At 38.0% G+C, this 19,852-nt stretch overlaps 1 protein-coding gene across 3 annotated transcripts in view; it reads left to right on the forward strand.

The window, feature by feature from the left end:
- The window catches only part of MAPK6 (mitogen-activated protein kinase 6), a 38,285-nt gene extending 21,272 nt beyond the window's left edge, over positions 1–17,013 (forward strand). For all 3 annotated transcript variants that reach the window (XM_059181563.1, XM_059181564.1, XM_059181565.1), the window contains exons 2-6: positions 109–1,298; positions 3,131–3,275; positions 7,276–7,440; positions 12,412–12,613; positions 14,764–17,013. In XM_059181563.1, the coding sequence (XP_059037546.1) occupies positions 744–1,298; positions 3,131–3,275; positions 7,276–7,440; positions 12,412–12,613; positions 14,764–15,865 (2,169 nt within the window). In that variant the 5' untranslated portion in view covers positions 109–743 and the 3' untranslated portion in view covers positions 15,866–17,013. The remainder of the gene's footprint in view (positions 1–108; positions 1,299–3,130; positions 3,276–7,275; positions 7,441–12,411; positions 12,614–14,763) is intronic.
- Positions 17,014–19,852: the final 2,839 nt, after the last annotated feature.

The following is a 19,852-nucleotide window of genomic DNA, read 5'->3' on the forward strand; positions in this document are numbered from 1 at the left end:
ACCGGTAAGTCATTTATAGCTAACTGCCCAATTTGTGTCATTTTACAAAGTTGGAGTATTTAGTATTTCTTGGTGGTGACTCTTTCCTTCTTTTTTCTCATCCTCCAGGTTTTATCAGAGTAAGATGGACGGTAGCTTTGATTGTGATTGTGGTGAGCTGGAGCCACCTGATCACTAACAAAAGACATCTTCTGTTAACCAACAGCCGCCAGGGCTTCCTGTTGAAATATACAGCAACAAAGGAAGAAAAGAGGCAAAACGGAAATAGTGCTTACCAGCACCTTAGAATGATGCTGCTCAGGACCAGTCCAACACTGAATGTATCTGCACTGTGAGGAGAATGTTCATAGAAGCCTGTTGTGTGCATATTTATTCACATTTTTGTTAAATGTTAAATCGTTTAGCACAGTAAATCTGAGTGCATAGTATGTCATTTCATTCCGTTTGAGTTTCTTGAATGTTTTCTTTAAATGTCTGCAGAGTTGCTGCCCCTTTCTTGAACTATGAGTACTGCAATCTTTTTAATTCTCAGTATGAATAGAGCTTTTTGAGCTTTAAATCTAAGGGGAACTCAACGGGCCTGGTTGGCATATGCAATGAACATCAAGAAATCATCTTGTTGTGGAAGCAAAATTATTTTTCTTTTCCTTTTTTGAAAGATCTTTCCTTTTGATGTCGGTTTTCTTCCTGGTTTACACAAGTTCAACAATTCGAAAGGAAAAGGCGATAGTAAAGGTTTCAAAATGGCAGAGAAATTTGAAAGTCTCATGAACATTCATGGTTTTGATCTGGGCTCTAGGTATATGGACTTAAAACCATTGGGTTGTGGAGGCAATGGCTTGGTTTTTTCTGCTGTAGACAATGACTGTGACAAAAGAGTAGCCATCAAGAAAATTGTCCTTACTGATCCCCAGAGTGTCAAACATGCTCTACGTGAAATCAAAATTATTAGAAGACTTGACCATGATAACATTGTGAAAGTGTTTGAAATTCTTGGTCCTAGTGGAAGCCAGTTAACAGACGATGTAGGCTCTCTTACCGAACTGAACAGTGTCTACATTGTTCAGGAGTACATGGAGACAGACTTGGCTAATGTGCTGGAGCAGGGCCCTTTACTGGAAGAGCATGCCAGGCTTTTCATGTATCAGCTGCTACGTGGGCTCAAATATATTCACTCTGCAAACGTACTGCACAGAGATCTCAAACCAGCGAATCTTTTCATTAATACTGAAGACTTGGTGCTGAAGATAGGTGACTTTGGTCTTGCACGGATCATGGATCCCCATTATTCCCATAAGGTATGTGGAAAGCTAGGTGAGACAGACCTTTAAACTAATGGACATCATCAGGAAGGACTAAGTACTTGTATCTTCTTAGTATATTGTGACAGGTTTTTATCGTTAATTGTATTGAACTTTATGTAGTATCTTTTTTTCTGATACAGATCTACTTTCATTCAGAATGTCCATATGTTTATAAAAAGAAGTTGGAGTGTGATCCTAATTACTTACAAATTCCTAAAAGTGTATGGTTATTTATTATAATTAAAACTGTCCCTTATTTAAAAGTGGAATATATTCTTACGTGTTTAGGGCAGAGTTGTGGTCCTGTCTGAAGGTAAGAGAAGTTTCTATTTCAGCTTCTAGGTCTTTTGTCCCTTTGAGTCTCTACTATTCTTTTAGGCCTTGTTTAGGCAAATTTAATTTTGTTTAGTATCTAAATTTGCATAAAGATAAAATGGAAGTAAGAATAGCTAAAAATGGGGCGCCTGCGTAGCTCAGTGGGTTAAGGCCTCTGCTCAGGTCATGATCCCAGGGTCCTGGGATTGAGCCCCGCATTGGGCTCTCTGCTCAGCGGGGAGCCTGCTTCCTCCTATCTCTCTGCCTACTTGTGATCTTTGTCAGATAAATAAATAAAATCTAAAAAAAAAAAAAATGAGAATAGCTAAAAGGATTCATAGTAACTGTACTTTAGGTAACAATTTGCCTTCTTAGAAGAAGTTAATATTTTCTGAGCTGAACTTTAGTCTCTTAGTTTTCAAATGAAATTGTCTGTGGGACCCTGATGTTTAAAATATTAAAGTGGAGCTCCTTTGGTTATAAAGAACCTCTGGGAACTCCCTGCTAGCTTGGCTTCCCATAGCATACATCTAAACAAGCAAACCTCATTTACATATATCATCTCATATTAACATAATTTATTTTTTAAGAACTTGAATGTAGAAATTTAGTATTTAAAATGAAATCTTTTTTTTAAAGATTTTATTTATATGACAGAGATCACAAGTAGGCAGAGAGACAGGCAGAGAGAGAGGGAGAGGGGAAAGCAAGCTCCCTGCTAAGCAGGGAGTCCGATGAGCGGGGCTTGATCCCAGAACCCTGAGAGCAAGGCAGAGGCTTTAACCCGTTGAACCACCCAGGCGCCCCTCACCACATCTTTTAATGAAGAATGGTGGGTAGAACACTGAACTGAGAGTTAAACTATCTAAAATTGAGTGCCATTTCTACATCCAAATAAGCTATATGACCTTAAGCAGATTCCTTTATCTACCACCCCTCTAGATTGGAGTTCATATCTACCTTCATAATTTTTCAGGGTTGTTTTAAGGATGAAGTAAGGTCATATATGTATAACTATTTTGTTAAATGCTTTATAAATGTGAAGTAGTAAAACTGATTAGGAATGGGATACATAGTAGAGCCAGGTCCACTAGGTGGTCAGGAGGTTGGCAGTGGTTTATACTTTACCTGTCTTTACCTGTCCCTCATTGATTTAAAGCATCCCAGCTCTTTAAGTAACTTAAGACTTGAGTGAAAAATAGCTCCTCTTCTGAAACATGTTTGGAATTTGTGACATAGAATCAGCACTAAATTCTTATGGTATATTTTGGTCAGCAGACTTCATGTAAATATCCTCTTATAGATGATCGGTCCCGGGGGAATTGAACCTTCATTCAGCCTGAAAAGCACAAAATCCTTGAAAATAGACATAGAAATCAACAGTATTGTTTTAGGATTTTACAGTACTTTTTTTTTTTCTTAAAGATGAGGGATTCTTTAATGAATCAAGTGTTATGTACTGTTCTTCAGCTAAAGTAAAAAATAAAAGTATGTTTTTGTTTCTTTTCCAGGGTCATCTTTCTGAAGGATTGGTTACTAAATGGTACAGGTCTCCACGTCTTTTACTTTCTCCTAATAATTATACTAAAGCCATTGATATGTGGGCTGCAGGCTGCATCTTTGCTGAAATGCTGACTGGTAAAACCCTCTTTGCAGGTTAGAAATTTTAAAATATATTGAAAAAAAATTACCTCAAAGGAGTAATTTTGCATGTATCTGTGAAGCAAGATATATATGATTTAACACAATTTACTATAGTCTATGATACTGAAATGAAAAGATAAATGGTGTTTTTAATATTTAAAAAATTTTAAAAACTTACTAATATATTCACTGAATTGTTCACTCAACAAATTTAGTCAGAATTCTAGTGCTCTTTTATAATTATCTTATTTCTTAAACATAATTTTATATTTTGTGGATTCACAATGCTCATTGGTAATCTGTGTTAAATGATACCTGAGTTGTGTAATCCTGTCAGTATTTGTCATTCCTAGTGAAAATTTTTAGCTGTCATTGAAAATGTAATGATTCTTCATCCCCTGTCATCTGTGTTTCCTGAACTGCTGTATCCTGTTTTCTCACTGCTGTGATCTTATAGAAACAACCAAACAAATAATTTTTTGCTGAGTTTGGTGCTATGAGGGAGTCCCCAGAAATGTAAGAGAAAGGATTTAGTCAAGATGGGAAGGGATGAATAATCCATGAATGAAAAAACATCAGGTGTTATAAAACATAGTATGAATTTGTATAAAATTATTTAGTATAGATTATAGGAGCTATAAACTTAGAGTGTTCATCATTGATGTCTGGAACATAAAGGCATAAAGAAGTCAAAAGATTTTCCACTACTTAGGAATAGTGAAGAAGAATTTTGGTGGGAGGAAGAGAGAAAAAAATGGTATTATATAAATGAGGGTATGAGCCTGAATCAGTGAGAAAAGTTTGAAAAAAATTATGTATGTGCATAAATTAGTGAGAAAAGTTGGATGAAAGCAAGGTGTCAAATAATGAACATATTTAAGACTAGTTTAAAATAGGGCCAGAATACTTAGAAAGTAGACAGAGGAATTTCCATTTGGAAAACTAGGAAATAGTAGGGTACTGAAGATTTTTTTAGTTAGAGAAGAGACGAAGAGACGAATTTAGGTCTTTTTCTCTCTTTTGACATTACTGTTTTTTAGAGTGGCCCTCCCATCACTTACATCAAAACACAGTGGCTTAAACTAAAAACACTGATTTTCTCGAAGTTGGTATGAGTCAGGAATTGGGAGGTGACTTAGCTAGGTGGGTCTAGTCAAGATGTTGGTTGGCTTTACTAGGGCAGAAAGACCCACTTTTAGATAGATTTTTTTTTTTTTTTTAAGATTTTATTTATTTCATTGAGAGAGCGAGCAAGCACAAGCAGGGGCAGAGGGAGAAGCGGGCTCCCCATCAAGCCAGGAGCCAGGTGTGGGGCTGGATCCCAGGACCTTGAGATCATGACCTGAGCCAAAGGCAGAGGCTTTAACCCACTGAGCCACCACGGCGCCCCTGAATTCCACTTTTTGAAGGGAATAGGGCCAAAGAATTTGTGGACTTTTTTTAAAAGTAGGGTCCACACCCTGCTTGGGACTTGAACTCAAGACCCTGAGATCAAGAGTCACATGCTCTACCAATTGAGTCAGTCAGGCACCGCACATTTCTTTTATTTTTATTTGTTTAAGGAGGTTCCATGCCCAGTGCCTGACATGAGGCTTGAACTCATGATTCTGAGACATTTAATTTAAAAAAAAAAAAAAAAAAAGATATTTATTTATTTATTTATTTATTGAGATTTTATTTATTTATCAGAGGGGGGGGGAGAGCAAGCACAGGCAGACAGAATGGCAGGCAGAGGGAGAAGCAGGCTCCCTGCTGAGCAAGGAGCCTGATGTGGGACTCGATCCCAGGACGCTGGAATCATGACCTGAGCTGAAGGCAGCCGCTTAACCAACTGAGCCACCCAGACATCCCTGGGTGGACATAATTTTAATGCTACCACAATAATGAATATTTTATCAAGAAAACTAATTGTTTAAAATTGTTAGGTCATGCTCTATGTTATTTGAAATGGGGTCAAAACTTAGTGCTGTTCTAATTATATATAGGTACTTAATGTATTTTTATTTACTTTCTTATTTTTTGTTTTATTTATTTATTATTATTTTTTAAAGATTTTATTTATTTCTTTGACAGAGACAGATCACAAGTAGGCAGAGAGGCCTCATCCCTGTGTGGGTGACAGCAGAGAGAGAGGGGGAAGCAGGCTCCCTGCCGAACAGAGAGCCCGATGCGGGGCCTGATCCCAGGACCCTGAGATCATGACCCGAGCCAAAGGCAGAGGCCCTAACCCACTGAGCCACCCAGGCGCCCCCTTAATGTATTTTTTTAAAATGTATTTTTAAATGTTCGTTCAGCATATTTAGAATTATTCAAGTATAGCACTAAAAATAATTGGATTAAGAAACATCTAAATAACATAATTTTGATCTTAAACCCATGTAAACTTTTAACAGTTAATGGGAATTGTTTCGGAAATGATTTGAACGATCCAGTTTTAGTTTACTGCTTTCTTATAAAGGGAGATTTGTGAACCATTCAGTAAAAACAACATGATGGAGATCTGTTTATTAGTTGCAGGTTCCAAATGCACAGTGGAATAAAAGGCAGGGGCTAAGATGTCTAAATAGCATCTCAAATTTAACCTCTCCAAAATTGAACTCCTGATATTTCTCCCTCGTATTTTCTTTTTCTGCTGTCTTCTTCATCTTAGTAAACCAGATCCCCTTTTTAGTTGCTGAGTCAAAAATCTTGGCTTCATCCTATACTTCTGTCAGTACAGATTCTATGGGCTCTTCCTTTGAAATATGAATAGAATCTAACTGCTTGTTATTATCTCTCTCACTACCCGCCTCCCCACAGTTCAGTCAACCATTATGTTTCTCCTGGTCTAGTGCACGATTTAACTGCCTTTTCTGCTTTAATATTTGCTGTCTGTGGCCTGGTTACCACATGGCAGCCATAGGAGTTCTCTGAAAACATAAATCAGAACATGCCATTTTTCTGCTTGAAACTCTGTAGTGTCTCCCTATCAAATTCAGGATAAAGCAAACCCTTTGTGTTCTGGTACCACTTCATTTCTTTTACACACCCCTTCCCCTCCACCACTCTGTTTCAGCTACACTTAACTGCTGTTTCTTAAACACACCAAGCCCACTGTCCTCTGAGCCTTTGCACCTTTTCCCATCTTCCTGGAACTCCCTTCCTCCTTGTGAATGCATGGTGTGTTCCCCAACTTCCTCCATTTTTAGCTTCTCACTGAGGCCTTGCTTGGTCATCCTGTATTAATTAGCAATCCTACTCATAAAGTGCCCTTTATCCTCCCTGCTTACTCAATTTTTCTTCATAGCGTTTGTCACCATTTGACATAAATGTTGACAGATATTATCTGTCGTCTTCCACTGGATTATAAGCTCCACAAAGGCAGGGACTTGGTCTCTCTTGCTCACAGTTGTACTTTAAAGTGCCTTGCTCACCGTAGATACTGAAGAAAAATTTAGAGGTGCAATGAATTCTAGAAATCTGTGGAAAAGCAAACTGAATTTTTAGTCACTATTTAGCTTAATGTTCCCCCTGTTATTTCTTTAATAGTGGTTCTGAAATGCTACCTGAGCCTGACCTGTAACTGTAAAACTTCCTGTAGTGCGAATCTAGTCCAGCCCTCTATTTTACTGATGATGAAATGAAGTCATTACCATGCTAAGTATTCCCAGAGGTATAGCCAGTTAATTAGTGGTATAGCCAAGACTAGAATCCATGTCTCTTGAATCCCACTTCATTGCTTTTTTCACTACTTGGTGATACCTTAATATGAGGCTAAACTTAAAGGGTCAGTTTCCTAGGGAAACAAAGCAGCCAAAAGTAAGTATGTCCGTGAGCAGACACAGATGCACTTTTTGAGTAGATTGATATTCAGAGCAAAGAAATCTGCTGGCTAAGGATTCAGTTAGTCATTTTCCTCCCAGTGGTCATTACAGTATTTAAGTTAGTTTCCTATAGCTTTAGAATGTCTGTTGCCAAATAAGTAAACCTTGAGGAATGTGTTTGTTTATATTTGTTGTTTATTTAATCTCAGGTGCACATGAACTTGAACAGATGCAGCTGATTTTAGAATCTATTCCTGTTGTACATGAGGAAGATCGTCAGGAGCTTCTCAGCGTAATTCCAGTTTACATTAGAAATGACATGACTGAGCCACACAAACCTTTAACTCAGCTGCTTCCAGGAATTAGTCGAGAAGGTATTGTTACTCAAGAGTAACCATCATGTGATGGGGGTGGGGGTGGGTGTGCACGGGCACATGGACACAAGCAGGATCTGTGTATCCCAATTCATCTTTAGACACTATACCTTACTAAAACTTAAGCTCTTTCCCCTTTTTGTCTGGCTCTTAGGCAGGGCTTTGTAGGTTTGTTACTCTGATTTTTCAGGTTACATAAAGTGTATCCCTCTCCTGGTTCTAACTCCATCAGCTTTACAGCTTACACCTCTGATAACTATCTACCGTAGGCAAACATCTAGAGTCGCTGTCCCTCACTAAGCTAAAATGGAGTTTTATGAGGGTTATATGATAAGTGTGGCTATGAACATGAATGTGATTTAGTTATGAAAAAGTAAATTGAGTTGGGGAAAGCAAAGACTTCAGGGCAAGGAAGAGATGGAGGAAAGAGCAAAAACTCTGTGTGAGCAAACACATTACGTAAGAGTTTGCAAATCGTGTTGGGAACATTAGGTGTTAAATGTGAGAGTTTATGCAAGCTTGGAAGGGATAGAAACTTGAAGAAAATCAAACCTTCGTTGACCACTAAAGCAAATAATTTTGTGTCTCAGAGTGATACGTCTTTAGGATTTGTTGTTGTAAATAGTACACAAAAGTCTTTAACTGTTGTAGTAGTTACCTGCCATAAGATAAAATTTTTTTTAAGATTTTATTTATTTATTTGACAGAGGGCCAGAACACAAGCAGAGGGATCAGCAAGCAGAGGGAGAGGGAGAAGCAGGCTCCCCACTGAGCAGGGAACCCAATGTGGGATTAGGACCTGAGCTGGAGGCAGCTACTTAACTAACTGAGCCACCCAGGCATCCCAATTGTTCTTTTTTAAGATTTTACTTTTAAGTAATCTCTTTACCCAGTGCAGGACTTGAACTCACAATGCTGAGATCAGGCTCTGCGTGCTCTACCAGCTGAGCCCGCCAGGCACCCAGGATAATGTTTTTTTTTTTTTTTTAAGATTTTATTTATCTATTTGACAGACAGATCACAAGTAGGCAGAGAGGCAGGCAGAGAGAGAGAGGAGGAAGCAGGCTCCCTGCTGAGCAGAAAGCCCGATGCGGGGCTCGATCCCAGGACCCTGAGACCATGACCTGAGCCGAAAGCAGAGGCTTTAACCCACTGAGCCACCCAGGCGCCCCCAGGATAATGTATTTTTAAGGAAGAGGTTTAGACATGAGAAACATCTTTCTTAAAAGTTGATTGTGTCTTATAGCTTTAAGAAGGTCAGGATTGTATAGTTCTTTATGAATCAACAAGTTGAGAAGTACAGTTTTCTAAGCATCTTAAGGTTTGTCTGAATCATATACCACTTATTCATAACACCCACTCTGATCATTATATGTGGCTCAGGATATTGTGTATCAAAGTGTTTTAAAATTTCAAGTGTTTGGGAGCATCTGGGTGGCTTAGTGGGTTGTGTCCAACCGACTCTTGATCTTAGTTCAGGTCTTAATTTCAGGGTTGGTTGTGTGCGCGTGCACGCGCCCCCGCCCCGTTAGGCTCGGTGCTGGATGTGGAGCCTACTTAAAAATAACTGAATAGGGGCACCTGGGTGGATCAGTGGGTTAAGCCTCTGCCTTTGGCTCAGGTCATGATCCCAGGGTCCTGGGATTGAGCCCCGCATCGGGCTCCCTGCTTGGCGGGGAGCCTGCTTCCCCCCTTCTCTGCCTGCCTCTCTGCCTACTTGTGATCTCTGTCTGTCAAATTAAAAAAACAAAACAAAACAAAACTTTAAAAATAAAATAAAGGAGCAAGTGTTTTGAGAAATAGGCACTAGATGGCAAAATCATGACTTTTTTTGTTTTCTCAAATGTGCTTTAAACTCCTATAATAAATGCCTAAGTAAAAAGGAAACCAGCTGTATTTAATTTCAACAGGTTTTGTAGGCTTCCTTTTCAGTATTCTACATTCCTGTCTGGCATTTAAGTCTATCTTCACAATCAGATTCCAGGGCTGGTTATCTTGCTCCTGACCTTGGAGCCCCTATGATGACATCCTTGTTCGTAACTGAATAGTAGTCACGCATTTGACTGTGCCTCAGAATCATCTGTGGAAGCTTTCTAAAAATGCAGGCTATTAGGTCAGAATTCAAAAGGGGGGTTGGGGAGCAGAGCATGTGTCTTATTTTACTTTATTTATTTATTTATTTTTAGATTTATTTGAGAGAGAGAGCACATGCATGTGAGCAAGGGGGAGGGGTAGGAGAATGGGGGGGAACTCCTCCTCCCAGAGCTGAGGGAAGAGCCTGGCACATAGGGCTCCATCCCATGACCCTGAGATCATGACATGAGCCGAAACAAAGAGTCAGATGCTCAAACAGAATGAGCTACCCAGGCGCCCCACCTGTGTATTTTTAAAACCCACTACAGGTTTGGCTCTGCTCGGCCAGGTTAAGGGATAGGAATAAACTTGATTGCCTTTGGGCGTCATTGTCGCTGTTGCTAGGTCTTATTAAAAGAGGCAAGCTAGTAATGTAGGACATGCTGTTGCAGCATTTGCAGTGTAGCCAAATTTGAATCTTCGTTTTCCCTGCCCTCATTAGGGTTGGGATCATGTCTTAGTGAACCAACTTGACTATTTGGCTGATGGCTGGAATTATTCATAATACATTGACTGTATGTCTCTTATAATGGGTTAATTAACCATCAGGCAAAGATGATAAGTGGCAGAGCTATGCTCACATACAAGTGCAATGCAGAGTTTTTTAAGTTCCTGAAACTAAAGATTTACTATGTAGTTACATTCTATACCAGTTTTTTCTTGATTAATATTGGAGTTTTACTCTTGGGCAGAGCATATACTCTGAGGCATTGGGGACTTAGTAAGAATAATATGTGTTCTTTTCTCACATGTTCATGATCTTCAGAGAGTTAAAAAAACAAGATTAAGTACATATGAATTAAAATATTAAGATGATTAGGAACCCTAGTGGTCTTTTGTCTTTAGATGAAATATCCTTTTTCATTTTCCTCTATACTTAGCTCTCATCCTCCCTTTTGCTGTAGTTTACCATGCATTTCTGTATCTTCACATGCTACAACACCATCATAGGCAATAGATTGATTTCCTTTAGAGCAGTGCTGTCCAATAGAACTTTCAGCAATTGTGGAAATAGTTTACATATGCATATGCTGCTTGCACTTGGGAGCTTAGCTTAGGGGCTAGTTTCTTTCTTACCTCTTCCTGCTGCCTACAGTTCCCAAATGCTAGATTTTAGAGTATATTCCTCTTGTGTAGTTGAATACATATTTCCTTTCCCTCTGAGAATGGTGATTGTGCTGGGTAAGCCCTTTATAACTGTGTGCTTTAGAGTCTCTCTTGCCTTGAGACACAAGGGCCCTGGGCTAATTAAGATGGGCTCTTTTGCAAGAGAACCAAGAATAGCTTGTTGTATTGTGAAATGACTTCCTAGATTAGGGTAATATACGTGGGGGGTGGTATAGGAAACAAAGTCCTCAGCCCCAGGCCACTGAAGGATATGAGTAGCAGTGAGCTTTAGGTTTCTTTAGTTGTTATTGGAATGATTTGAGGATTGAATAAGATAATGTATATGAAAGCACTTCGTAAAATAAAAAGGCTATAAGAAATCAGCTGCTGTTTACATTAATAAGAAATTGGGAATTAAGAATAGTGTCCTTTCTAGAGTATAGCTTAATTTTAGAGAAAAGGATTATCTTTTCCTTTGAGACAGAGGTAAGGATAAGAAGATATATGACAGGCCATTAGTGAAGAAGTAGGTATTAGGATAAATGTGAAGTAGGTTTAGATATGATAAAAATTGAGAGCATAAAGAGATGGTGTGGAACATTGCTGAGCAATAGCAAAGGCCAAATTGCAATTCTACAATATGAATTTTTCGTGAGCTCTGTGTGTGTGTGTGTGTGTGTGTGGTTTTTGCATTGAGCTTTCATCAGTGCTGTATGACTAGGCACAGGGAAAGTAGATGGGCAAAGCGATTCACAGGTAAGGATTGGTATACAAGTGTGTGGTTCTATAAGGGCAGCCTTCAGGCTGGTGACAGATAATGGTTCAGGATGGGTTAGGAGCTTATGAGCTAAGTTAGTGGGAGGAATTGGGTGTGTGGTAGGTAACTCTTGCAAAGCCCTAAAGTGATCAAATGCATTTGTGTGTGATGTTAGAGTGTGATTGTTGTGAAACAGAGATCAGCAAATTAGTACAACAGCTAGTCAGTGAGATAAGGGAAGGAAAGGGGAAAAGATTTTTTATGAAGCAGTAGACACTATGCTTTACATTTAATTTTTATACTTTATATCTTTCTCTGTTTCCATTTTATACATGAAAAACTGAAGTTCAGTAAGTTTAAGCCCTGTCTAGCCCTTTACTGCTAGTAAGAAATTCATTTAAGCTAGTGAGTTGCAGAGCTGAGATTATGACCTATAAAGTATTAGATTGAACCATATGAAATTGCTATTATTTTACCATTTTTTTTTTTTTTTTTTTTTTAAAGATTTATTTATTTATTTGACAGAGAGAGAGATCACAAGTAGGCAGAGAGGCAGGCAGAGAGAGGAAGGGAAGCAGGCTCCCTGCTGAGCAGAGAGCCCGATGTGGGACTCGATCCCAGGACCCTGAGATCATGACCTGAGCCGAAGGCAGCGGCTTAACCCACTGAGCCACCCAGGCGCCCCTATTTTACCATTTTTGACTGACAAAAATAGAAGTCTTATATGGTTCAACTTAATGTATTCTTTCTTTTTTTTTTTTTTTTTTGGTAGCTGACCATAGTATGAAATTGGGGTACATTTCAAATATTTACTGTTATTGAGTGTCTTTTCTTTTTACTCTGTAAATCAGATAAATTAGTTTTATTTGTCTGATAAACTTAATTTACCTTTTAATTATATAAACCTTTTTTTTTCCTTCATTGGTTAGTGGACCTCCAGTACAGTTAAGGTGTTTTATCCCTTTCTTTTGCAGCACTGAATTTCCTGGAACAAATTTTGACATTTAGCCCAATGGATCGGTTGACAGCAGAAGAAGCGCTTTCCCATCCTTACATGAGCATATATTCTTTTCCAATGGATGAGCCAATTTCAAGTCATCCTTTTCATATTGAAGATGAAGTTGATGATATTTTGCTTATGGATGAAACTCATAGTCATATTTATAACTGGGAAAGGTAAATTGATCCTGTTAGAAAAATATCATTTGTTGTATTTTCATAGTGCAGAGTACTGACTACTATATGATCGTGGCCCATTTATTTTCTTTTCAATAAACCATAATGAATTGAGTTTTATTTTTTGAATTATATAGGACAGGACGGTATAGCGGTTTTAAAAGCTTAGTAATGGTCTCTTTGGGTTTCTGCTAAAGTTATTAATATCTTTGAATAGCCTTTATTTAATTTAAATATTTAATAGTTACTGGGTAAGATATACATAATGGGAAAATATAAATTCTACTTTGAAACATTTTCAAAGCCATTAAGGCATGTTTAGTTGTTAACAAATAAAAGGTCCTTATTTAAACATGAGGGTTGAAGGTGGGAAATCTGAACCATTTTAAACTATTGCTTTTGTATTTACAAAAAAAATCACAATTGTTTTTTAAATGTTTAGTAACAAGACAACTGTATCCAAATAGATATATCCATAATGTCTCAAATTTTTATGTAAAATCTCTTGTATCTTAGAATAGAAATTATTTTGATTCATGGTATATGCTATTCAGATCTGTTTTCCTGATGACACAAAATTAATCTTGGGCTGCTTGAATGCAGGTTCAGTATAAAGAGACTCTTCTACATTGAATAGTATAAAATATCAAAATGGATAATATTACACATTTTAGTTAAAGATTTTTTTCCCTCAGCTTTCTTTTAGGATTTCTAAATTCCTAGGGAAGTTTAAATATAATTTTGCTTCTGAGTAGGATCATGGCATATATTAATGAATCAATACCATTATTTTTAAAGATTTTATTTATTTTAGAGAGAGAGAGCATGAGCTTGGGGAGTTTCAGAGAGGGAGGGAGATTTTTTCTCGAATCTTTCAAGCAGACTCTGAGCTGAGCATACAGCCCCATGTGGGGCTTGATCTCACAACTCCAAGATCATGACCTGAGCTGAAACCCAGGAGTCTGAAGCTCAATCCAATGAGCCACCCAGGGCACCCCATGAATCAATATTATTTAAACTCTTTGGGTGATTTCAATATTTAGCCAGGTGTCAGTCACTAATGACAATCTTAAAACTTTAAAATTTCATATATCTCTATGTTTAAAAGAACAATATTTGGGCGTCTGGGTGGCTCAGTGGGTTAAGCCGCTGCCTTTGGCTCAGGTCATGATCTCAGGGTCCTGGGATCAAGTCCTGCATCAGGCTCTCTGCTCAGCAGGGAGCCTGCTTCCTCCTCTCTCTCTCTCTGCTTGCCTCTCTGCCTACTTGTGATGTCTCTCTGTCAAATAAATAAATAAATAAATAAAAGCTTAAAAAAAAAAAAAGAACAATATTTAATAATTAAAGAAGTAGTTAGTATTGATTTAGTTTGTTTAGTTATTGCATTTTGTCCCCCTCCTAAAATGTTGAGGTATTTGTATGTTTACACATCTGACAACAACCTGTTGGTCTGCGTGAACGTTTCTACTATCTATATGTAATTCTTTCATACGTACTCAGATGTTTTCCAGTCTCTTTTCTAGTCCCTTCTCCCCATCCCCCAAGTGTGTGTGTGTGTGTCTGTCTGTTTCAGTCTGCCTCTGTGTGGGGCATGGAACAGCCACCTTGCTGTGATGTGTCAATACGAACATACCACATTCAATAGTGCATGTACATGGAGAGGATTATTTTTCTATTTGATGAATCCCAGCAAGGCTTCCTCTGTTCTAGTCTGACTTGTTATGAAAATCTGTAAGAGACATGATTGTGATTAGAGATAGCTGTTTTGTGGAAAATGAAGTATTTTTTCTCTGTATGAAACTGTTGGAATTGAACTGTAGACATGCCAACCAGTCCAATGTTTATCCGCAATTCTTTGAAGGTCAATGAAAAATAGAGAAAAGATGGAACAAGTGTGCAATGATATTTGTCTTAAATTTAAGAATAGATGACTCAGCATTTTACTGTAATTACATGTTTCATTGGTAAATACCAAAATTGTCTCATATTACTATATGTAGTAACAATTTTACCTATCCATTAAAATTATGAGTTATACTCCTGTTGTCCCCATATAGACCTAGCATGGTGCTTTCACCTGAAAGGCACTCAGTGAATTTGAAAATGAAATCCTATACCTAAAACTCACATTACTGCATTAATTTTTTCAGGTACCATGATTGTCAATTTTCAGAGCATGATTGGCCTATACATAACAACTTTGATATTGATGAAGTTCAGCTTGACCCAAGAGCTCTGTCTGATGTCACTGATGAAGAAGAAGTACAGGTTGATCCTCGAAAGTATTTGGATGGAGATCGTGAAAAGTATTTGGAGGATCCTGCTTTTGATACCAATTACTCTACTGATCCTTGTTGGCAGTACCCAGATCATCATGAAAACAAATATTGTGATTTGGAGTGTAGCCATACTTGTAACTACAAAACAAGGTCATCATCATATTTAGATAACTTAGTTTGGAGAGAGAGTGAAGTTAACCATTATTATGAACCCAAGCTTATTATAGATCTTTCCAATTGGAAAGAACAAAGCAAAGAAAAGTCTGATAAGAAGGGCAAGTCAAAATGTGAAAGGAATGGATTGGTTAAAGCCCAGATAGCTCTAGAGGAAGCATCACAGCAACTGGCTGAAAAAGAAAGGGAAAAGAATCAGGGATTTGACTTTGATTCCTTTATTGCAGGCACTATTCAACTTAGTTCACAACATGAGCCTACTGATGTTGTTGATAAATTAAATGACTTGAATAGCTCAGTGTCCCAACTAGAATTGAAAGGTTTGATATCAAAGTCAGTAAGCCGAGAAAAGCAGGAAAAAGGAATGGCAAATTTGGCTCAATTAGAAGCCTTGTACCAATCTTCTTGGGATAGCCAGTTTGTGGGTGGTGGGGAGGACTGTTTTCTCATTAATCAGTTTTGTTGTGAGGTAAGGAAGGATGAACAAATTGAGAAGGAAAACACTTACACCAGTTACTTGGACAAGTTCTTTAGCAGGAAGGAAGATACTGAGATGCTAGAAACTGAGCCAGTAGAGGATGGGAAGCTTGGGGAGAGAGGAAATGAGGAAGGATTTCTGAACAACAGTGGGGAGTTCCTCTTTAACAAGCAGCTTGAATCCATAGGCATCCCGCAGTTTCACAGTCCAGTTGGGTCCCCACTTAAGTCAATACAGGCCACCTTAACACCTTCTGCTATGAAATCTTCCCCTCAGATTCCTCATAAGACATATAGCAGCATTCTGAAACATCTGAACTAAAACACTCAGCAGACATTTCTCTTTGTATTCTTCATGAAATGTGTTGTCTTTTTTATTACTAGTGTTTCAGTCATTTTTTTACTTGAATCATATGGTGTCATTTAGAAAGGATTTTATTGGTTCTTGGTTTTTAAAATCCAGACTTTTTTTCTACATGTGAGATGGTTTTCATTTTAACTGGCATGTCGTTTGCACACAAAAAATAAAGAATAGAGCAAAATAATGCAATGCAGGAGGCCACAAAAGAAATGCACTAAGACAAGTTAAAAACATTCTCTCATAGAACAATGATCTGTTTTACAGGAAACAAAAATCTTGCCTTGAAATTTACACAGTGAGACTGTACATAATTGCATGAAAATATCTATTTTTTTCCTAAAACATTTTTCATTCATGAGTATTTTCAAGTTTTTCATACTGTACACATTTCTTAAAACACATGATACCAGCAGCAACTGAAAATGAATGCCGAATTTGGTACACATGTGTTATCTACCTCAAGGTAACAAAAGTATGTGGCAAAACATAGACCACCCATAGTGCTTCACATATGCACTTCTATTTAGCCAGCGTTTATTGTAGTAAACTATTCATAATAAGATTCACGCACCGTTTATAAATGTTCTGGTATGCATTCTTTATAGTGAAGTGTTACTACATCACATCTTATTTATTTTAGCAAATCAGTATATTTTCTGTATTTAATTATAAAAAGTTAACTTAGTTTTTGAAATTTATTTGCAAACACACTTTTCCATTTGGCACTATGGTTTGTTGCCGACTTAGCTGATTATATAATGTCAGCTCATCCTAAGGCTGTCCACGTACTTAATTTACTTAAGTATTCATTTTAAGTAAAGCGCTCACTGTGTATAGGAATTTGTATTTTGGAGGTGCTTGATCTATCTACAAAGAAACATTAGGAATTACTTTATTATAAAATGCTCCTAGAAGTCTTAACTGTGTTTATTTTTAAAAAAAAAAAAACTGTAATGTTAGACTTGTGTGCATGGAAGTAACTAAGGTACATCATTATTGTAGTTTAAAAGTTGTACATGATAAGACATATTTTGTTTTTACTGTATGTTTTTACTGAATGATCTGTTCCCCATCCCAAGGCAAGCATGAATAAAATTAGATTAAATGTAGCATGTGCTTTGTGGTCTCTTAGAATTTGTTTCTTTTATCTTATTTTATTGGACACTGTCTGTATCTTTGCTTATCCTGTTGGAAGAGAAGGACAAATAAAACATGGCCAATGAGTATGGCTTCTGTTGAACTCTTTAGGTAATGCACATTACCTGCTAGAAAGAATAAAAACCACTAGCAAAAGCTTTACCTAGTTCTACTCTTTGGCATCTTTAAATTGGGGCTGTACTTTATTTTTTACACATTTTATTTATTAATTTACTTGAGAGAGCACGCAAGCATGGGGGGAGGACTGAGGGAGAGAGAGAGAGAGAGATAGAAAATCTCAAGCGGACTCCACACCGAGTACTGAGCCCAGTGCAGGGCTCGATCTCATGACCCCGAGATCATGACCTGAGCCGAAATCAAGAGTCAGATGCTTAACTGACTAAGCCACCAGGTGCCCCTCAATTGTAGCTATACTTTAAACTATGTTAGGCTAAGCAGCTTAGGAGAAAAAGGTTCTTGGCCTCCACACAGAAACCTCTTGTTGACTTACCCTCACACATTAACATGGAATAAGGCTTTATGTATTTCAAAGCTATCAGATGCATGTGTAAGCAGAGGAACCTCTTTTAAATGTGTTTGCTCTGCCATACATCATCCTTCCTTTGGTCAAGAACTCATCTGTTTACCTATCCAAATATGAAGCCTTTTTTCCTTTAACCTCACTTTTCTGTTTGTCTTCCATCCTTGTTTTATATACAAAGCCAGTTCTATTAATATCCTCACTTGTGCCTTCCCGGTGACCTATTCATTGATTTCATTTGGTTTCACAGACCTTTAAAAAATACAAATATTAAAAAAAAAAAACATATTTTCTGGATGAGTATCAGTTGCACATTGTGAATTTAAATATATATTCCAGTTACCTTAAAAGAGCAAACTCTTAGGGTGTCTGGGTGACTCAGCCCTTAAGCGTTTGCCTTCAGCTCAGGTCATGATCCCGGGGTCCTGGGATCGAGGCCCTGCTTGGTGGTGGAAGGCAAGCTTCTCCCTCTCCCACTCTCCTTGCTTGTGTTCCTCCCTCGCTGTGTCTCTCTCGGTCAAATTAATAAATAAAATTAAAAAAAAAAACAGTGGACGCTTTCAGGTTTTCACCATTGGATGTGACATTAAATTGCATATTTTCATATATGGCCTTTATTACCTTGAAGTAATTTCCTTTGTTCCTACTTCACTGAGTGTTTTTTGTTCATGAAAAGGTGTTGAATTTTGTGACTGCTTTTATGGGATCTGTTGAGGTGATCATGTGGTTTTTATCCTTAATGTGGTAGATTACATGGATTGATTTTCGAATGTTGAACCATTCTTGTATTCCAGGAGTCCCACTTGGTTCAGGTGTGTAATCCTTTTATTTATTTATTTATCCATTTTTAAAATTTTATTTATTTATTTGACAGATCACAAGTAGGCAGAGAGAGAGGAGGAAGCTGATGTGGGGCTTGATCCCAGGATGCTGGGATCATGACCTGAGCGGAAGGAAGAGACTTAACCCACTGAGCCACCCCAGTGCCCCTCTGGTGTGTAATCCTTTTAATGTGCTGTTGGATTTGGTTTGCTTGGTGTTTAGGGTTGTGTTTTTTTTTAAAGGTTTTGTTTACTTATTTGACAAATCACAAGCAGGCAGAGAGGCAGGCAGGGAGAAAGGGGGAAGCAGGCTCCCAGCTGAGCAGAGAGCCCAATGCGGGGCTTGATCTCAGGACTCAGATCATGACCTGAGCTGAAGGCAGAGGCTTAGCCCACCAAGCCACCCAGGTGCCCCTTAAGGGTTTTTGTACCAATACTCCTAAGAGATCTAGTGATCCATAGTTTTCTTGTAACACCTTTGTCTAATTTTGGTATAAAAATTAGTGCTGGCCTCATAGAATGACTTTGGAAGTACTCTCTCCTCAGTTGTTTAGAAGAGTTTGAAAAGAATTGTTAATTGTTTAACAGGTGGACTTAACTAGTGAAGCCATCTTGTCTGGGGTTTTTCTTTGGAGATTTTTTTATTATGATTCACTCTCCTTACTAGTTTCAGTTACTGTCCAGATTTTTAATTTCTTCACAATTTACTCTTGGTAGGTTGCGTGTTTCTAGAAATGTATCCATTTTTTCTAGGTTATCTAGTCTGTTGGCATATAATTGTTACTGCCGCTTAGGATCCCTTTTTATTTCTGTATCACTTGTAATGTGTCCTCTTTTCACTTCTGATTTATGTTGTTTTTCTTGGTGTAACCAGTAGTTTGTTGATATGTTCTATTCTCTCTTTCATTTCTGCTCTAATTTTTATTATTTCTTTCCTCCTGGTAACTTTGGGTTTATTTTGTCCTTTTTCTAGTTCCTTGAGGTGATTGGAGGTCTTTTTTTTTTTTTTTTTTTTTTTTTGACAGAAATTACAAGTACACTGAGAGGCAGGCAGAGAGAGAGAGAGAGAAGGAAGCAGGCTCCCTGCTGAGCAGAGAGCCCGATGCGGGACTCGATCCCAGGACCCTGAGATCATGACCTGAGCCGAAGGCAGCGGCTTAACCCACTGAGCCACCCAGGCGCCCAGTTGACCTATTTTTAGAGCAGTTTTAGGTTCACAGCAAAATTAAGCACAATGTACAAAGGTTTTTGATATGCCTACTCCCCACTGCACATGCACAGCTCCGGGCATTATCTACATCTCTTATCAGAGTGGTAACATATGTTACAATTGGTGAACTTAGACTGACACATCATTATCACCCAAAGTCCATAGTTCACATTAGGGTTTACTCTTGGTGTTGTACATACTGTACGTTTAGACAAGTATAATGACATGTATACACCCTT

The sequence above is a fragment of the Mustela lutreola genome, chromosome 7 (assembly GCF_030435805.1).
Source record: "Mustela lutreola isolate mMusLut2 chromosome 7, mMusLut2.pri, whole genome shotgun sequence".
Taxonomy (NCBI): domain Eukaryota; kingdom Metazoa; phylum Chordata; class Mammalia; order Carnivora; family Mustelidae; genus Mustela; species Mustela lutreola.